This window comes from Saccopteryx bilineata, chromosome 3 (assembly GCF_036850765.1).
Source record: "Saccopteryx bilineata isolate mSacBil1 chromosome 3, mSacBil1_pri_phased_curated, whole genome shotgun sequence".
Classification (NCBI taxonomy): Eukaryota; Metazoa; Chordata; class Mammalia; order Chiroptera; family Emballonuridae; genus Saccopteryx; species Saccopteryx bilineata.
In genome coordinates this window covers 248,038,657-248,057,917 of record NC_089492.1, presented here as the reverse complement: position 1 = coordinate 248,057,917, position 19,261 = coordinate 248,038,657, and the positions used below count along the sequence as shown (strand labels likewise).

General features: G+C 39.7%; 1 protein-coding gene across 1 annotated transcript in view; it reads right to left on the bottom strand.

The window, feature by feature from the left end:
* Window positions 1–19,261, bottom strand: part of NDC1 (NDC1 transmembrane nucleoporin) — a 64,424-nt gene that overhangs the window by 3,833 nt on the left and 41,330 nt on the right. The window contains exons 14-17 of the mRNA XM_066269144.1: window positions 17,862–17,912; window positions 15,138–15,201; window positions 13,888–13,988; window positions 1,972–2,132 (exon numbers count right to left, since the gene is read on the bottom strand). Coding sequence (XP_066125241.1) covers window positions 1,972–2,132; window positions 13,888–13,988; window positions 15,138–15,201; window positions 17,862–17,912 — 377 coding nt within the window. The remainder of the gene's footprint in view (window positions 1–1,971; window positions 2,133–13,887; window positions 13,989–15,137; window positions 15,202–17,861; window positions 17,913–19,261) is intronic.

The following is a 19,261-nucleotide window of genomic DNA, read 5'->3' as shown; positions in this document are numbered from 1 at the left end:
GAACTCTCACGTCAGGAAGTTCTGAGTGTGGATTCTGCAATTTTACAACCTGCAAAATCTTGGGCAGATTACTTAACTCATTAGGTAACTTGCCCACAACCATAAATAGTCAATGAACCAGGTATAACTCAAAATGTTTTAACTCTAAATCTAACATTTTTTCCTCCATACCATTCTGTCCTGTATTTGTACAAAATAGTCTCTACTGACCTCATCATTTTAATGCACTTATAAAATTTAGCTCTCTCAGAGAAAAGAAGCTAAGGCAGAGTTTCATTCTCATAATTTGTTATCAGTCATCTATCTTCCTCCCTTTCTTTTCTAAGAAATCTCTCTTTTCCCCCTTTCTCCCTGTATTTGCATTATCATCAATATATATCATACCTAGTTCATTCTCTAAATTCAACAGGTGTTTTCTAAATGTTCTGCCCGGCAACTTATATCCCAGAGGCAGCCTAGTGGTGTGCAGGGAATGAAGGTATAATTTCAAAGCAAGAAAGACCTGATATTTCAGGTCGTGTTCTAACACTCACTGGACTATTAAACAAGTTCTTAATCTCTCTGAACCTCAGTTTCTAATTTCTAAACAACTATAACAACCTCTGCACCTCACAGGCTTTGAGAAGAGTAAATGAGAAAAAAAAAGCACATTAAGTGCCAAGTGTATTGTCTAGGACAGTGGTCGGCAAACCATGGCTTGTGAGCCACATGCGGCTCTTTGGCCCCTTGAGTGTGGCTCTTCCACAAAATACCACATGAGGGTGCTACCTCGATAAGGAATGCACTTACCTATATAGTTTAAGTTTAAAAAATTTGGCTCTCAAAAGAAATTTCAATCGTTGTACTGTTGATATTTGACTCTGTTGAGTAATGAGTTTGCCGACCGCTGGTCTAGGACAACACTGTCCAATAGAAGTTCCTGCAGTGATAACAATGTTTTGTATCCAAGCTGTCCAATACAGTAGCCACTGGCATATGTAGTTACTGAGAACTTAAAATGAGGCCAGTATGACTGAAAAACTGGATTTTACATTTTATTTCACCTTAAATAGCCACACATGGCTATCACAGTGGAGAGTGCAGATGTAAGGAGGCACTCAATAACAGTTTTGTTTCTTTTTAAACAAATGAATAAACCTCTTAAGGATGGAGGATTATGCACAGCTCTTTTGTAACCCCACACAGAACCAAAGAGTTCCATAAAACTTGCTACTGCTTCTGCCTCCTCTTATGGAAGTAAAAGAAAATATACACTGTTTCTAAAAGCAGGTGTATGAGAAATTCTGAACTATTAACTGATTGCTTACAGAGAAAGCAGAGTAATCTCTCCTGTCTTCTAAAGTTCATTTATAATTATGATAAAACACAGTTTAGTTAATAAACTAGTATCCCTTACCATCCTAGCTAGATTATTTTAGGGGAAGAAAGCAGTAAAACATCAATGGAACTAAATATAAACAGGTTTGGCATTTGTGGTTTTCTTTCTGGCTCCGTGTCTGAAGGTGTTGTGATCGGTCACTGTTTTTCCAGCATGATTCACACAGCACGAAGGACTCATTTATGGAATACTCTGCTCACCCCAACTCTTAGTTTGCTGACCAAAATGCAGTAACAGAGTTTTGGGGGTTTTTGCCTTTATTTCTCCCTGAAGGATGGTCTGGTAATTAAAAAAAAAAAAGAAATATATATGTATATGTATATATATATATATATATATATATATATTTAATTTGCTACTTTTATAACTTTCTATCCCCTTGTTTTATCTATTTCAAAGAAGGCCCCAAAGCTCATGATAGGCCAAATTTTAAAATATTGTATAAAGTCTAAATGCAAGCTATTAATTCCCAGTAGGAATCATGAAGGTCCCAAAAAAACACCTTCAACATGTGAGCCTTTATAATTTTCATACCTATTTCTCAAGAGAACTGAAAATGAATTATCATCAGGAATCAAAACAGGTACACTTACTTCAGATGTTCACCAAATGTAGTAGTTATTCGATAGATGGCGTTTTTTAGTGAGGCTCTAAATGCAAATCTTAACGTTTTATAGGAAGTGTCCACAAGGGTTCCTGAAATCCGAGGTGGTTTACTGGAAGCATGAGGAAGCTTGAAGTACTTGTCGACTGCCTAGATCAAAGAAAGAAAACACATTACGGCAGACTATCAAGAAGGCCAACTTGGTCCAAACAATTAAGGACATTTTATTTCAGATATCGAGATGGACAGACACATACGCACTACAAAATATTTTGGATCATAAACCATTTGAAAAACAATGCAGTAGAGGTCCAGCCACTTCAGCATTCACCTGGGTCAGTCCTTTCCTCAAAGAAATACAAAGCTGGGAAGTGAAACACAGATTGCATACTCTGATTATGCAGGATGTTGAATCCTTTATGAAAAAGCTCAGCCAAAAAAAAGGCCCAATTTTTACACAATACATAAATAAAAGTTATTTGCTACACTGTCTTCTCTTCCTTTTCAATTTTAAAATGATCAAGTACCTATGAGCAAAAATAGGTGGGGAGAATTCAAAAGTGAAAATGATTTTGTTTAAGGGTGACAGAATAAGAAATAGAGATTTAAGTATCTTTAAAGACCAAAGATAAATAATATCATTTTAAAATCATATAACTACATTAAGAGATGACAGAAGTGAAAATAGAAAAGTATAAGTATATTAATCTGTTTACAACAAGATAATGTCTATCCCTGGCGGGTTGGCTCAGCAGTAGAGTATCCGCCCAGTGTGTGGAAGTCTCAGGCTCAATTCTCAGTCAGGACACACAGGAGAAGTGACCATCTACTTCTCCACCCCTCCTCTTCCTCACTCCCCCCCCCCTCTCTCTTCCCCTTCCACAGCTATGGCTCAATGGTTCGAGCAAAGATGGCCCCGAGAGCTAAGGATGGCTCCATAGCCTTGCCTCAGGCACTAAAATATCTCGGTTGCCAAGCAACGGAGCAGCAGCCCAGATGGGCGGAGCATCAACCGGTAGGGGGCTTGACAGGATCCTAGTTGGGGCGCAGAAGGGAGTCTGTGTCTGCCTCCCCATCTCTCAATGAATAAAAAAATAATAATAAAGATGTCTAAAGTGACAAGAAATAATAGAATAAGCATATTATTTATAATAATATAACCACCAAAAGAAATGAAAACAAACTATAATGATTTCTGCCTTTATTTTTCTTTAGTGACAGACAGGATGGGAGATGACAAGCATCAACTCGTAGTTGCAGCACTTTAGTTGTTCTTTTATTGCTTCTCATATGTGCTTTGATCAGGGGGCTCCAGCCAAGCCGGTGACCCCTTGCTCAAGCCAGCAACCTTGGGCTCAAGCTAGTGACCTTTGAGCTCCTGCCAGTGACCATGGGGTCATGTCAATGATCTCATGCTCAAGTCAGCGACCCTGAGCCTGCACTCAAGCCACATGAGCCCATGCTCAAGCCAGCAACCTTAAGGTTTCGAACCTGGGTCCTCAGCATCCCAGATGGACGCTCTATCCATTGAGCTACCAACTGGTCAGGCTCTGCTATTACCTTTTTAATTTCAAGAACTCTTTTACGTCTGACATCTAGGTGATCTTTTTTATTTTTGCATCCTATCTTTGTTTCAAGGATGTAATAACCTCTCTTATTTCTGAGGATTTTGATGATTTTTGGTTTTGCTTGTTATATAGTTTCTTCCACACTTTTCTCCCCTTGTGTATTTTGGTCTTTATCTTCTGCATTAGAGACCTTCATCAGAAATCTAGTGAACCTGGCCTGACCAGGTGGTGGCGCAGTGGATAGAGCATCGGACTGGGATGCGGAGGACCCAGGTTCAAGACCCCGAGGTCGCCAGCTTGAGTGCAGGCTCATCTGGTTTGAGCAAAGCTCACCAGCTTGGACCAAAGGTTGCTGGCTCAAGCAAGGGGTTACTCGGTCTGCTATAGCCCCATGTTCAAGGCACATATGAGAAAGCAATCAATGAACAATTAACGTGTCCAACGAAAAAACAAATGATTGATGCTTCTCATCTCTCTCCGTTCCTATCTATCTGTCCCTATTTATCCCTCTCTCTGACTGTGTCTTTAAAAAAAAAAAAATCGAGTGAACCTGGCTCACGACTGAGAGTGGGACTTCCTAAAGACCTGACCAACAGCTGAGTACATGGTTGAGATTATTGACAACAGCCTTCATAACAGGTGATCTGTGTGGACTTTTGCAGAGTGAACACCCAACTTAGTAACTTTAGATCTTTTTCCTTGGATTACTCAGAGTTCCCAAAGAGGAATTTTCCAGTACCTAGTCCCCAGGGCAACACAGATCTACTGTGCTTTTAGTATAGTACCCACAACCATGTCTGGACTTCTAGTCCAGAGACCCGGTGTTCTACCCTCTCTAGAGGATAAACTTTGACTACCACTGGAGGGAGGGGGAGCACCAGCAGCAGAGAATCTAGGGATCTACCTATTTTTCAAACAGCTCTCACTTAAACCTCTTTATTTTGGTGCCTGTATCTTCATCCTTGATCCCAGAGGTACTTGGTGCTTGCTCTATTTCAGATTTGCCTCTGGGATCTGCTAAGTTATTTATCTCAACCATCTGCTTTCCAGCTTTGAAAATTTTGTTGTTGTTGTCTCTTCTCCTGTTTATGGATTTATGTTTCTTTCAAAGTCCTTTTGCTACAGTTTAGCAGTTTGGGAGAAGGAACAAGATTTGATACATGTGTTCACTCTGCCATGACAACTTCAAGTCCAATCATTTACTCTTTCAACAATAACTTATGAGTATTTCCCAAGACTGAAACACACTTGAATAATTTTAGGCAGTATGGGAGGGGGTGTTCAGTGACGTATTTAAGCAACATTAATAGCACTGAATCACAATGGAAAGGTTATTTCACTTTCAATTTTCTTGTAAACCTTCTGATTAACTCTCAGTATACCAGGAAAAATAGCTCTCATTATTTTACCACCTTGTCCAATGGACTTTTTTTTATAGTTTAAAGTCATTTTCAAATAATTTACAAAAGAATGACAGGATAATGTAAAATAACTTCATAGAAATTTAAATAAGAATATAAACATTTTCCAGGTTCTGAAGGTATTTATATCTAAAATGAGTAATGTCTTTTGAATTCAACACATCATAAATAAACCTGGGATATATCCATCATGTAATACTGATTTCAAATTGAAAATATATCTCCAATACGTTCTAGCTTATCATAGCTTCTGGTTGTTTTTCTTGCAATTGTAACATCAAAATGCAATATTTTCAAAAAGTTTTGACAGCTTATGATTTTATTGAAGAGAGTTTAACCATTTTCTTTTCACTATAATTGCAAACATTTTCATTCTCAGGTTTATAAAGACAAATTCAAAAAATTAACCCAGCAACTTTTTTCATTTTGTCATCTATGCCGTCCAATCACCTTTGTATATTTTCAGCATTTATCCACTGATGAACTGTATAATGTCAACTTTTGTGCATATATATCACAGAATATGGAGGAATATTGTCACATCTACTTTTAGCAAAATGGAATGATTCAGGTTCTTATTTATATTGTGGGATAAAGTACTTCCTGTTGATTGACTTACTAGATGAGAATATCACATATATTTCCGTTTTCTCCTTAAAAAAAAAATCCATCACCAATTCTTGAGTTTTGGAAAATGTATCTAGAATATTATCATTTGAAGATTTAATCTGAAATTCCTCTTGTATGATCAATTGCACCATTATCATTATATTCTATAGCTGTTCTGTCCAATATGGTGACCATTAAGACACATGTAACTCTTAAGCACTTGAAATGTGGCTTGTCTGAATTCAGATATGCTCTAAGTAAAAAATACACACCAGATTTTGAACACTTACTATAAAAAAAGAAATTTTTCATTAAGAATTTTATATTGATTACATAAAGTATTTTAGATATAATGAGTTAAATAAAATACATCAAGGCCCTGACCAGTTGGCTCAGTGGTAGAGCATCAGCCCGGCATGTGGATGTTCTGGGTTTGATTCCAAGTCAGGGCACACAGGAGAAGAGACCATCTGCTTCTCTACTCCTCTGCCCTCCCCATCTCTCTCTCTCTCTCTACCCCTCCCACAGCCATTGTTCAAGCACATCAGGCACTGAGGATGGCTCTGTGGAGCATCTGCCTCAGGCACTAAAAACAGCTCAGTTACAAACATGGCCCCAGATGAGCAAACCATTGGACCTAGATGGGTGTTTCCAGGTGGATCCAGGTTGGGCCGCATGTTGGAGGTCTATCTCTCCTCCTCTAACCGGCTCACTTAAAAAAAAAAAAATTAAAATAAACGTCACCTATATTTTATAAATGTAACTACTAATAAATGTAAAGTTACATATGTGTATTGCATTATATTTCCATTGAAGAGAGGTGATCTAGGTGCTGTTATCTGTCTCTTTGCCTTCATCTTCTGATTTATTGAAATGACTAAAATTATAAAAATAGTTATGTTCTAATAAATAGTTATGATTAAAAACTAGACAAGCAGTATATCAATAACTTAAACCCAGGAAATACTGGCTTATAATATTTAATGATGTGCTCCATAGTTAGAAGAACTAAAGTACTCAATCAGCTGTGAAATTAAACAAGTATCTTCTGAGCCTCATTTTATGCACTATACATGGTTCCTGGCCTAAGAACTCAGAACACAACTGGGATCTCAAATATCTAGTTAAGAATTACCCTAAATAATGAAAAGAGTAAGCAGGGAGTATAATACACCACTGAATATACTTTCAAGAAAAAAAAAATTCCACAAAGGCATTACTTTGGTCCTAAGAGAAGTCTAAAAAAACAGAAGTCTAAAAGTATCTGAAAACAGACACCTTTTTTGCCCATTTATATTTACATGCAGTAGTATATGCACAAAAGCCAAATAAAAGTCTAGTTGCTCTCCCCTGAATATTTATCACCAATGTCATTAATAAATGTCCACTGTACAAAGCCTTGAAAGTTCCTGGTCTCAAGGAGCCTACTTATAGTTAAAAGTTTACTAAAGTCAGAATCCCAAACAAATGCTACGGATAAGAGCAGACTTTAGGCCCTGGCCGGTTGGCTCAGTGGTAGAGCGTCGGCCTGGTGTGCAGGAGTCCCGGGTTCAATTCCCTGCCGGGGCACACAGGAGAAGCACCCATCTGCTTCTCCACCCCACCCCCTCTCCTTCCTCTCTGACTCTCTCTTCCCCTCCTGCAGCCAAGGCTCCATTGGAGCAAAGTTGGCCCGGGTGCTGAGGATGGCTCTGTGGCCTCTGCCTCAGGCGCTAGAATAGCTCTGGTTACAACAGAGCGACGTCCCAGACGCGCAGAGCATTGCCCCCTGGTGGGCGTGCCGGGTGGATCCCAGTCGGGCGCATGCTGGAGTCTGTCTGACTGCCTCCCCGTTTCCAACTTCAGAAAAATACAAAAAAAAGAGCAGATTTTACTAGAAATCATGACTATACAGCAGTTTCTCAATATTTTGGACTGGATATCTCTTTATTATGAGGACTATTCCTGTACAATATAGGCTGTTTATTAGCATCCCTGGCCACTACACAATGGCTGACAATAGCACTTCCCTTGTTGTGACAATCAAAATGTCTCTAGAGATTGACTAATGTCTCTGGGGAATATAATTGCTGCTGGTTGAGAACCGCTGCTACACAATAATATTAATATTGGATGATGATTATAGGCAAGTACCAGACACATTCTACTGAGACAAGGTCCCTGGCTCTCCTCCTATAAAGACAATAAAAATAAATGGACAATTAATATGCAGTGCAATAAAGTGTTGAGATGGGAATTACAAGGCAGAGTGAGACAAAAGGAGAAAAATGTGTTCTAGGCAAAGAAGGAAAGAAAAGGCATCATATGTATAGTGTTAGAGTTAGGTTAAGAAATATATTTGGGAGGAAAAACTAAATACTCCATGGTGGTTACTAGAGCAGAGGACTCATGGAAAAACAGGAGAGTGGCCGAGTCAGAATGAAGAATCTCTATTAAAAGTTAGTAGGGGGCAAGAGGCCACATTAATAATTCAGGTCAGGAATGCCACAGGCCTACAGTAAGGCCAATGCAGGAGGTACGGGCAGAAGAGAATGAACAGGCGGTGAATATAGTACTGACCCCTTAGGGTTTTGCCACATGGGTACAACTGAAGAACATGGGGACAAGGAGTTGAAAGAATTAGTAATAAAATGATGTGACACATATATGGTCTAAGCTGGATAGGGAAAGACAAGATGTGGCCAGGAGGGAGCTGAAAGACAAAGAAAGTAAAAACACTGGTACAAACAAGTATGCAGAAGCAGCAAGGCATGATGGAGCAAAGGCTCTTACAGGGGCCAATATATCTATGGGTAAAATTCAGGGGCATAAACTTTAGGATAAAAATTGCATATTTATCTTCACTAAGTTCTATTTAAATTTAGCATTTCTTTCTATTATGAATGTAAGCAACAAATCACAACAGCATTAGCAATTCCTGTGATTTTTGACACCAATAGAAATCACCAATATCTTACTGCATTACTATTTGAGTTATCTTGAAACAACTTTCATCTTATCATTATTTCAAAATGATAAGTTATCAGACTCACTGATAGCTTGTTATTTAATGCATTGATTAAAAGTCACACATTACTGGCCCTGGCTGGTTGGCTCAGTGGATAGAGCATCAGCCTGGAGTATTAATGTCCCAGGTTCAATTCCCAGTCAGGGAATATATGAGAAGCAACCATCTGCTTCTCTTACCCTCCCTCTCCTCCTTCTCTCTCTTTCCCTCTCATAGCCAGTGGCTTATCTGCTTCGAGCATCACCCCTAGACACTGAGGATAGCTCAGCTGATTTAAGCGTCAGCCTCAGACCAATGTTGCCGGGTGGATCCCGGTCAGGATGCATGCAGGAGTCTGTCTATCTCCCCTCTTCTCTCACTTAAAAAAGAAAAGAAAAAAGTCACATATTACTAAATTACAAATTTAATACTTTCATAATTATATTCCAAATATAATTGATTTCAGTCGTCCCTTGCCATACTGCGGTTCACTTTTCGCGATCTCATTGTATGCTCACAGATTTTGAATTGTATATATCTAATTTTGTATCGTGGATTTTTTGCTATATCACGGAATTTTGTGGTATATAGGTATTTTTATATATTTATTATTTTAATAATTTTTGCAGCAAAATGAGTGTGAGAAAGGTTAAAGTGTAAGAAAGGTTAATAACAGCATGGGAAAAGTTTATGAGTGTGGGGAAGGTTTATAAAGCCTTAAAAATATATATAAATAATAAAATAAATATAAGGTCGCTACTTCGCAGATTTTCACCTATTGCAGGGGGTCTGGAACCTAACCCCCACAATAGATGAGGAACTACTGTACTTTATTTTAAACACTATTCCGAGAAAAAGTCCAGAAGCTTCATCACAGACTCTCAAAGGGGTCTTCAACACAAAAGCATTTAAGGATTCTGTGAGGAGAGAATCTTGAAGTTTTAAGCTCTGAAGGAGGAGAACTCAGGGGATAATGAGGCCCAGGTGATAGCCATAGAATGAAACTGAAGGATATATAAAAGTAGCAAAGAGGAGGAAGTCAAAGAACTACAGCTATAAGGTGTGGGACAAACAGCCATCCATGTGGACACTAACTTACTCATAATAATCAATCTCGGGATATGGGGTGGAAAGGAAAGACTAGGCAGTTTGCAAAATCTGATGACTGCCAAGTATGATCAAAAGGCTGACTGTGAAATGGACTAGGGGAGAAGAGATGCCACCAGCTTCACACAAGAAAGGGTTTTTATACTCAGAAGCTAAGTACTAAATCACTGGACCAGCTTGTTCCTTTACCTCTTCAAATGATCAAAAATATACATCTGGCCTGACTAGGCGGTGGCACAGTGGATAGAGCGTCAGACTGGGATGCGGAAGACCCAGGTTCGAGACCCTGAGGTCGCCAGCTTGAGCGTGGGCTCATCTGATTTGAGCAAAGCTCATCAGCTTGGACCCAAGGTCGCTGGCTCAAGCAAGGGGTTACTTGGTCTGCTGAAGGCCCACAGTCAAGGCACATATGAGAAAGCAATCAATGAACTAAGGTGTTGCAATGCGCAACGAAAAACTAATGATTGATGCTTCTCATCTCCCCTTCCTGTCTGTCTATCCCTCTCTCTGACTCTGTCTCTGTAAAAAAAAAAAAAAAATACACACACACACATCTGCCTCTTTCTACTCTGACCCTCAAAAGTACTCTCCTTTCCAACTGCTGTTTCAAAGTAAATAGGACCTGACCTTTTGACAAATCTGTCATTCCTACCTTCCTAACCAAAGGTATGAATAAATATAATCAAACAGATTGCTTTCCTTGTCATACCTACCCATTAACCAACTACAAAGAATTAGGAATACTTTTGGTGGGGAGGTGAGAAGAAAGTAATTTGGGTACAGAATATCTCTAGGGCAGTAATATCCTTATAAAATGAATGTTTTTTTGTTTGTTTTTTAAGCAAGAGAGACAGAGACAGAGTGACAGACAAGAAGGGCAACGAGAAGCATCAATTCTTCGTTGTAGCACCTTAGGTATTCATTGATTGCTTTCTCATATGTGCCTTGACCAGGGGGCTCCAGCTGAGCCAGTGACCTTTTGCTCAAGCCAGGGCTTCAAGCCAGCGACCCCACACTCAAGCTGGTGAGCCCATGCTCAAGCAGGGTTTCGAACCTGGGTCCTCTGGACCCCAGGCCAATGCTCTATCCACTGTGCTACTGCCTGGTCAGGCATCAATTTGGTTTTAAACAGCATTTTAAAAAATGAAATAAAATGAAAAACATTAGAATGCAATGCACATAATACAAGGTTACATACTGCTCTGAAAATCTTTTTGCCTGACCAGGCAGTGGCATAGTGGACAGCGTCAGCCTGGAATGCTGAGAACCCAGGTTCAAAACCCCGAAGTCACCAACAAGCATGGGCTCATCTGGGTTGAGCATGGGCTCACCAGCTTGATCACAGGGTTGCTTGTTGCATAGACATGACCCCATGGTCACTGGCTTGAACAAGGGGTCACTGGCTCAGCTGGAGCCCCCCAGTCAAGGCACATATGAGAAAGCAATCAATGAACAATTAACGTGCTGATGTTTCTCATCTCTCATCTCTCTTCCTGTCTGTTCTGAGCACTAAAAAAAAGTATCTTTTGTTCTTGATTTGGGGTGGTGAACATACAATATACAAATGATGTATTATAGAATTGTATAATTAAAACCTATATAATTTTATTAACCAACGTTACCCCAATAAATTCATTTTTTTGTGTGTGACAGAGACAGAGAGAGGGACAGATAGGGACAGACAGGAAGGGAGAGAGATGAGAAGCATCAATTCTTTGTTGTGGCACCTTAATTGTTCATTGATTGCTTTCTCATATGTGCCTTGACGGGGGAGGGGGCGGGACGGGGGCTATAGCAGACTGAGTGACCCGTTGCTCAAGCCAGTGACCTTGGGTTCAAGCTGGTGAGCTGTGTTTAAACGAGATGAGCCGCGCTCAACCTGGCGACCTCGGGATTTCGAACCTGGGTTTTCCGCGTCCCAGTCCGACCCTCTCTCCTCTGCACCACTGCCTGGTCAAGCAATAAATTCAATTTTTTTTTCTTTCTTTTTTTTTTTTTTATTTATTCATTTTAGAGAGGAAAAAGAGAGAGAGAGAGAGGAGAGAGAGACAGGGGGGAGGAACTGTAAGCATCAACTCCCATATGTGCCTGAAGAAGCAAGCCCAGGGTTTTGAACCGGCGACCTCAGCATTTCCAGGTCGACGCTTTATCCACTGCGCCACCACAGGTCAGGCCAAATTCAATTTTTAAAATAAGGAATCTTTTGTTTCTCTCTCTCTTTTAGTCTAATGTAAACATCCTTGAGGTCATGGTTAAAAAGTTGAAAGCCATTGTTCCAGAAATAAAACTACTGTCTGCAGAGAACCTCACATGAAAATAAGCCTATAACGAGGAATAGGGAACATGGATCTGCAGTGTTCCCTGAGGTCTATTACATTGCTAATGCTCTGCAGTCAACTTTGAGTTCAAGTCCCAGCTCTGCCACCTACCAGACGTATGTGAGAAAGTCAATGCAGCCTGACCAGGCAGTGGCACAGTGGATAGAGCATCAGACTGGGATGTGAAGGACCCAGGTTCGAAACCCCGAGGTCTCCAGCTTGAGTGCAGGCTCATCAGCTTGAGCACGAGGTCGATGGTTTGAGTGTGGGATCATAGACATGACCCATGGTCACTGGCTTGTGTCCAAGGTCTCTGGCTTGAGCAAGGGGTCAGTCTGCTGCAGCCCCCCGGTCAAGGCACATATGAGAAAACAATCAATGAACAACTAAGGTGTTGCAATGAAGAATTGATGCTGCTCATCTCTCTCCCTTCCTGCCTGTCTGTCCTCTCTGACTCTCTCGCTAAAAAAAAAGAAAGAAATTCAATGCACTGCCAAGCCTCCCTCATTTGTAAAGTAGAGCTAAAATACTTCCATCTTCATTACTTCACAAGGTAGTTATCAGGATCAAAAATAATGAAATCACTGTTGACTATAAAGAATTGCACTGTTATTGTTATTTTAAACTGTACAACTAGAGTGATGAAAAACTATGCTATGAATACCAAAAATATGCCCAAATCACTGTTACCCAATTGTGTGGTTAGCCAAGCCAAATATTAGAAGTTGTGGGGAAATACGACAAAATCATTTCTTTAGAAAAAGGTAACTAGGGCCTGACCTGTGGTGGTGCAGTGGATAAAGCGTCGACCTGGAAATGCTGAGGTCGCCAGTTCAAAACCTGGGCTTGCCTGGTCAAGGCACATATGGGAGTTAATGCTTCCAGCTCCTCCCCCCTTCTCTCTCTCTGTCTCTCTCTCCTCTCTCTCCCTCTCTGTCTCTCTCCCTCTCTCTCTCCTCTCTAAAAATGAATAAATAAATAAAATATATTTAAACATTAAAAAAAAATAAAAAGGTAAGTAGGAAAAGAAGACAAATAATAAAAGTATGCATGTATACAAACATGTCACAAGTAACATACACGAGAAAGTAGGTACAAAGAGGTTTTGATGGGTAAGACTTTCTTAGCGGTAAAATAAATTGAGATGAAGAAAGAAACGTGTTTCTCTTCATATCTTGAACTGCTTCCCAAGACCAAAAGATGCACCAGTTGTTATCCTTCAAGCCTAGCTCAATATCACCTCCTCCAAGAGCCTACCGCACACACCACCCCTACCTACTCTCTGTCACTCAGTGTTTGTAGCTCTCACCTGCTATACAAATAATATTACCAGGTGGTATAAAACATATCCAACATGAATTTAGGAAAGGCAGCCATTGGAAAGCAAGAAGTATACATTTTATTTTTCTGCTTTTAAGTTTAAGACTAAAAAAGCAAATTAGTTTAAAACCAGGTAACCATCATGATGGCAGGGGAATCCACTGGCCTCAGCTCTATCTTTTCAACCTCTGGCCAGTAGGTAACTTATTACCTTCATGGGTAATTTAACTACACGTTGCTTTCAATAGCTACAAATTGTGCAAGGCTCTAAACTTGTATCACTGAACAGAACTGCAATATCCTATATACTCTGATTAATACCAGAGGTATAGCCTACAGGTTGAATATACTTTCTTTTTCTGTTACTATAAAATTATTTTATACAAGTGAATTTAAATTATCTCTTCCTATACTCTCCTAGATTGTAATTTCCTAAGTGTGAGAACAGTACCATTATTTTAACTTCCAACATGTTTTGTTACGCAATAAATATGTCACAAAAAATAAAAACCGGGGGCATCATGGGGACAAGGAAAAGGACATTCACCTCCACCCAATCCACATATTGCCTCCTACCTCTTGGAGAGTCAACAAAGTGTTCAGAATTGCTGGTAGTGTAGTCTGGACAACTCCAAATCTATCTTCTGTAAAAGATGCTGCTACTAAGTGAGACAGACCTCAAGGGGAAAAGAAAAAAGTTAAAAGTGAATTATTATAGGACAAATCTATTTGCAATATATCTATTTAATAAAGGATTCATATTATGAATATATTAAGAACTTCTAAATAAAAGAGAAGAAGTAATACAATAGAAAATGGGTACAAGATCAGAACGGGCGGGAAAGGTGCTCAGCAGCAGTAGTCATGAAGAAGATGACAGTCCACTTTATGTTCTAGTAGGAACAAGTTCTTTTAAATAATGTTGTATTTGGTAGTGATAACCGCTAGGAAGAAAAACAGCATGGTAAGGGAACAGAGTAAAGGTTGTGAGGACATTTTTCATTAGGTGTCAGGAAAGACCTCTCTGAAGAATTATTTAAGCTTTGAGAAGGCAGTATCGACAATATAAATATATAAATTTTTTAACAACTAACTTTTCATATTTAACCTAAGTTAAATATATTAAAATATATGAAACAGGTTAAATAACTTATGGCAACATGAGTAAACAGTTAAAAACAATCTATTAATTGCAGTATTTCTGAAGAAATTTATATAAGAAATTTATATAATTTCTGAAGAAGTATTTATACAAGAATCCCAGGCTTGGCCCTGGCCAGTTGGCTCAGTAGTAGAGCGTCAGCCTGGCGTGCAGGAGTCCCGGGTTCGATTCCTGGCCAGGGCACCCATCTGCTTCTCCACCCCTTCCCCTCTCCTTCCTCTCTGTCTCTCTCTTCCCCTCCCGCAGCCAAGGCTCCATTGGAGCAAAGTTTGCCCGGGCGCTGGGGATGGCTCTGTGGCCTCTGCCTCAGGCACTAGAATGGCTATAGCGATGCACCAAAATGGGCAGAGCATCGCCCCCTGGTGGGCATGCCGGATGGATTCCGGGTCAGGCGCATGCGGGAGTCTGTCTGACTACCTTCCCGTTTCCAACTTCGGAAAAATACAAAAAAAAAAAAAAGAATCCCAGGCTCAGTTTCTCTGCCTATATACAAGGAAAACTTCTGCCCAGATTTAAGTACACATAAATATTTAAGAAAAATTATCTATATAAAACAAAGATATAAAATTATATCTGAAATCAAAGTCCAGAACTCACCTTCTATGGACTATACTTACATATTTAACTGATAATTAAAATCACTAAGTTCACTAAAATTGCTTACCTTCCAAAGCCCAAATATGCATTTGGGCATCTGAAAAAACAGCCTGAATGGAAGCCTCTGGGTGCTACAAACACAACAAAAACATTTACGTAAGCTCTGCTGGGCAAAAACTCTTTATTATTTCATCTAATCAACTATGTAGCCTGTAACAACAGAAAACTCACAGCTGCCTCTCAAGAATTAAAATCTGAAATTCTTATACAATATGATCTAACAGAAATACAGCATTCTGCCACCAACTTACTATGTGACCCTTGAAAAGTCTCTAAAATCTCTATGTACATACCTGTTTCTCATTTAAGTTATACACACTCAACCCACTTTAGAAGATTAGTATAGAGATCACTTAAAGAAAATAAAATACTTTTTTTAAAACAAATAAAAAACCTGAATACATACTACCTCTCTTGAATTGTCTACCCTCAACCCCATTCCAAAGAAAAACCAACCAACCTTCTTTAATATAACAAGGACAAATAATATGGAGCAACAATTGGCCCACTGAAACAAAAGCTGGCTTTGATAATATACCCAATGAAGACTATTCAAGTACAACAGCATGTTACCTTTCTCAACATTAAAAAGCAATGTCTATAACTCCTGGTCATACAACAGATCCACTTATAATATCAGATTCAAAAATAGCCATTCATGCCTGACCAGGCGGTGGCACAGTGGATCGAGAGTGTACCTGGGACACTGAGGATCCAGGTTCAAAACCCCAAGGTCGCTGGCTTGATAGGCTTATCTGGCTTAAGCACAGGCTCACCAGCTTGAGCATGGGATCACAGACATGATCCTAAAGTTGCTGGCTTGACAAGGGGTCACTGGCTCAGCTGGAGCCCCACCTCCAGGCCCATCAAGGCACATAGGAGAAGAAATCAATGCACAACTATGAGTTGATGTTTCTCATCTCTCTCCCTTCCTGTCTCTCTCAATCTCTCTCCCTTAAAAAAAAACAAAAACCCGTTCACTTCCAAGGAAAAAAGAGATCAAGTTCTGCTCTGCCCTTTACTGGCTATGGGGGCTAGCTATTTGACCCCTGAGCCTCAGGTTTCCTTATCTGTAAAATCAAGACAAAAAGACAACTCACAAAAATGCTGTTAGAATTATGTAAATGAGGGAAGTTACGTGAAAAGAGCACAGGGCACATCACATGACACAGAAGTGTGCTCTCTCTACCCTTCTGAAACAAAGCACTAAAGTAAAACTTCAGACAACCCCTCTTCTTCTTCGTAGAAAATACCTTCCTCAGGGGTCAGTTTTCCCAAAACGCTAATGAACAGCCTAAGGTAGATTTTTTTTTTTTTTTTACAGGGACAGAGAGAGAGTCAGAGAAAGGGATAGATGGGGACAGGCAGACAGGAACAGAGAGAGATGAGAAGCATCAATCATCAGTTTTTCGTTGCAACACCTTAGTTGTTCATTGATTGCTTTCTCATATGTGCCTTGACTGTGGGACTACAGCAGACCGAGTAACCCCTTGCTCAAGCCAGCGACCTTGGGTCCAAGCTGGTGAGCTTTTCTTTTTTTTTTTTTTTGCTCAAGCCAGATGAGCCCGCGCTCAAGCTGTCGACCTCGGGGTCTCAAACCTGAGTCCTCCGCATCCCAGTCCGACGCTATATCCACTGCGCAACCGCCTGGTCAGGCTAGGTAGATTATTTTTGACAGAACTGCTAGGGATCTTCTCTGCCACCATAGTGAAAAAAGTTTCAAGAACCTGAAGTGATTCTTTATGTGTATCTATATTCTATCAGAGTTACTCACATCTCTCTTCCCACCAGGGTATGACTCCCAAAGAATAAAAACAATGTATGTCTATGCAAACGTTCACTTGAAGGCGTAACTGAGTGCAGTATTAGCTAATACAGCAATATCTTCAGAAAGAGAAAAGCTATATTAAAAAAAAAAACTAAGCCTGACCAGGCGGTGGCTTGAGCAAGGGGTTACTCAGTCTGCTATAGCCCCACGGTCAAGGCACATATGAGAAAGCAATCAATGAACAACTAAGGTGGCACAACAAAAAACTAATGATTGATGCTTCTCATCTCTCTCTATTCCTGTCTGTCTGTCCCTATTCCTATCTATCTCTCTCTCTGACTCTCTGCCTCTGTAAAATAAATAAATAAATAAATAACAAAAATTCTTTTCCCTGCATATGAACAAAGATTTTGCTCATCAAAGGATTAGTTAACACACAACAGCTGTAGCCAGTGAAAACAGGAATGAATTTTTAGCTCCTGCAATTGAGATTTACTCTCCTATGGCAGCTGTAGCAAGCAGCTGAGAGACAAGTTGGAAAGTCATTTAGTTTGTGGCCTGAATTATAATTTTTTTTCCAATACAAGTTTAACATCTGCGATATAACCCAGTCATCTCTCTTTCTAAAGAGCAAGTTGGCCACAACAATGTTAGCAGGACAATGAGCCATAAAGGATGGCCATGAATTTACTCCTTTTGTAGGATGGGGTTGCATATCTGCAAAAAGCTGCGTGCAGTGGGAGGCCTACTATAGTAAAGCCCCAAGAAGCCACTGAGGTGAGAGGAGAGATGAGGATGGGCAGCTATTGATAAAATAGAAGTTTAGTGAAGCACTAATGCAAAGCTGCTTGGCTTACTAGGCTCAAGCTAAATATTTAGAGACCAAATCCTATCTGCTACTTCATTTCTTATTTCATTTCCTCTCTCCAAGTCCCAATGCTCTAACTACATACATTTTCTTACCTTACTGAAAAAATACATTATCAGCACCCGTTTTGACAAGAAATTCTTAATCTGAGTTGGGAGAAAAAAAAGAATTAATACATTTACAGTTTTCAATTCTATTAAAATATAGTATCTCACATTTCCAGGTTAACACCTCCCATCTTACAGAAAAAACAACAGTATTTACAATAAACTACACAAGGAAATAAATGTTTGTATTATAAATTGGATAACCAAGATGGGCCATCTAACCTAAACTGCATTCCATGTACACGTCTAACTCCAAAATTAGAGACCTGTCATAATAAAAAGAATTCTAAGTGCTTCTGGTAATATTTTCTAAGACCATCTTCTTTCTCACTGCTCCACAGCTGTCTTGCCCTTCAACCTCTTAATACCAAAATAGAGCAGGTTTCCCCACCCTTCATCTTCACATCTCAAGGTCTGAAGTGGTTTTCTACTAGTTGACATTTACAGAGAAAACAATTTCTTAGTATTATAAGCTAAAAGCTATATACCTTAACTAACTTGAAAGTAAATTTATGATATGACAGTACTTAAAGCATACAGAGCCATATGGGATACTGAAGTCCATAAAATACCTTCAGTTCTTCCCTCTATTAACTGACCCTTCCACAGCAAGCATTATTAGTCCACCCACCTTAGCAGGAAAACCCTTCCTTGTCCCAACTCCCCCTTCCCAGCATTTACCCTATTTTCCTGCTCCTCTTATAGCAAAACTCCTGGAAAGATTCGGCTTTTCTTGTGGTCTCCAGTTGTTCTCCCAAGCTCCCCGACACCACGCCAATCAGGCATTCAGCCCCACTACTCCCTACTATGGCTCCTGACAAGCACTCAATCACCTCCACATTTCTACAGCAATAATTCATTATCAGTATGAACCTCATGCTACTTATGAGCAGTATCTGACACTTCTCCTTGAAATACTTTTTCTTGGTTCCCTTCTTACCTCAATGGCCACTTGGTCTCCTTTGCCATCCCTCATCTCCCAGAGATTCAGTCATTAGAGGGTCCCAGTTCTTGCATCTCTTTTCTTCTGTATCTACACTCCCCAAGAGTTTTCACAGAGCCTCGTAGTTTTAAATACTGCCTATACTGATGACTTCCAAATTTACATTTCTAGTCCAAAACTTTCCCCTGCGTCCAGACATATGTCTAATTTCTTACTCGATATTTCCATTTGACTATGAGCCAAGATTATTTAACATGTTTAAATCAAACTCCAGATTTCCCCACTTCACTCCATTAAATCCCTTCTTCCAGAATCACTAGCAAATTATACTCAATAAATTCTAACTCTATTGTATCAGATCTTTCACAGCACAACCAACTCATGAGCAAATCCTATTACATCTACCTTCAAAACATATGGAAACCTGACTGACCAGGCGGTGGCG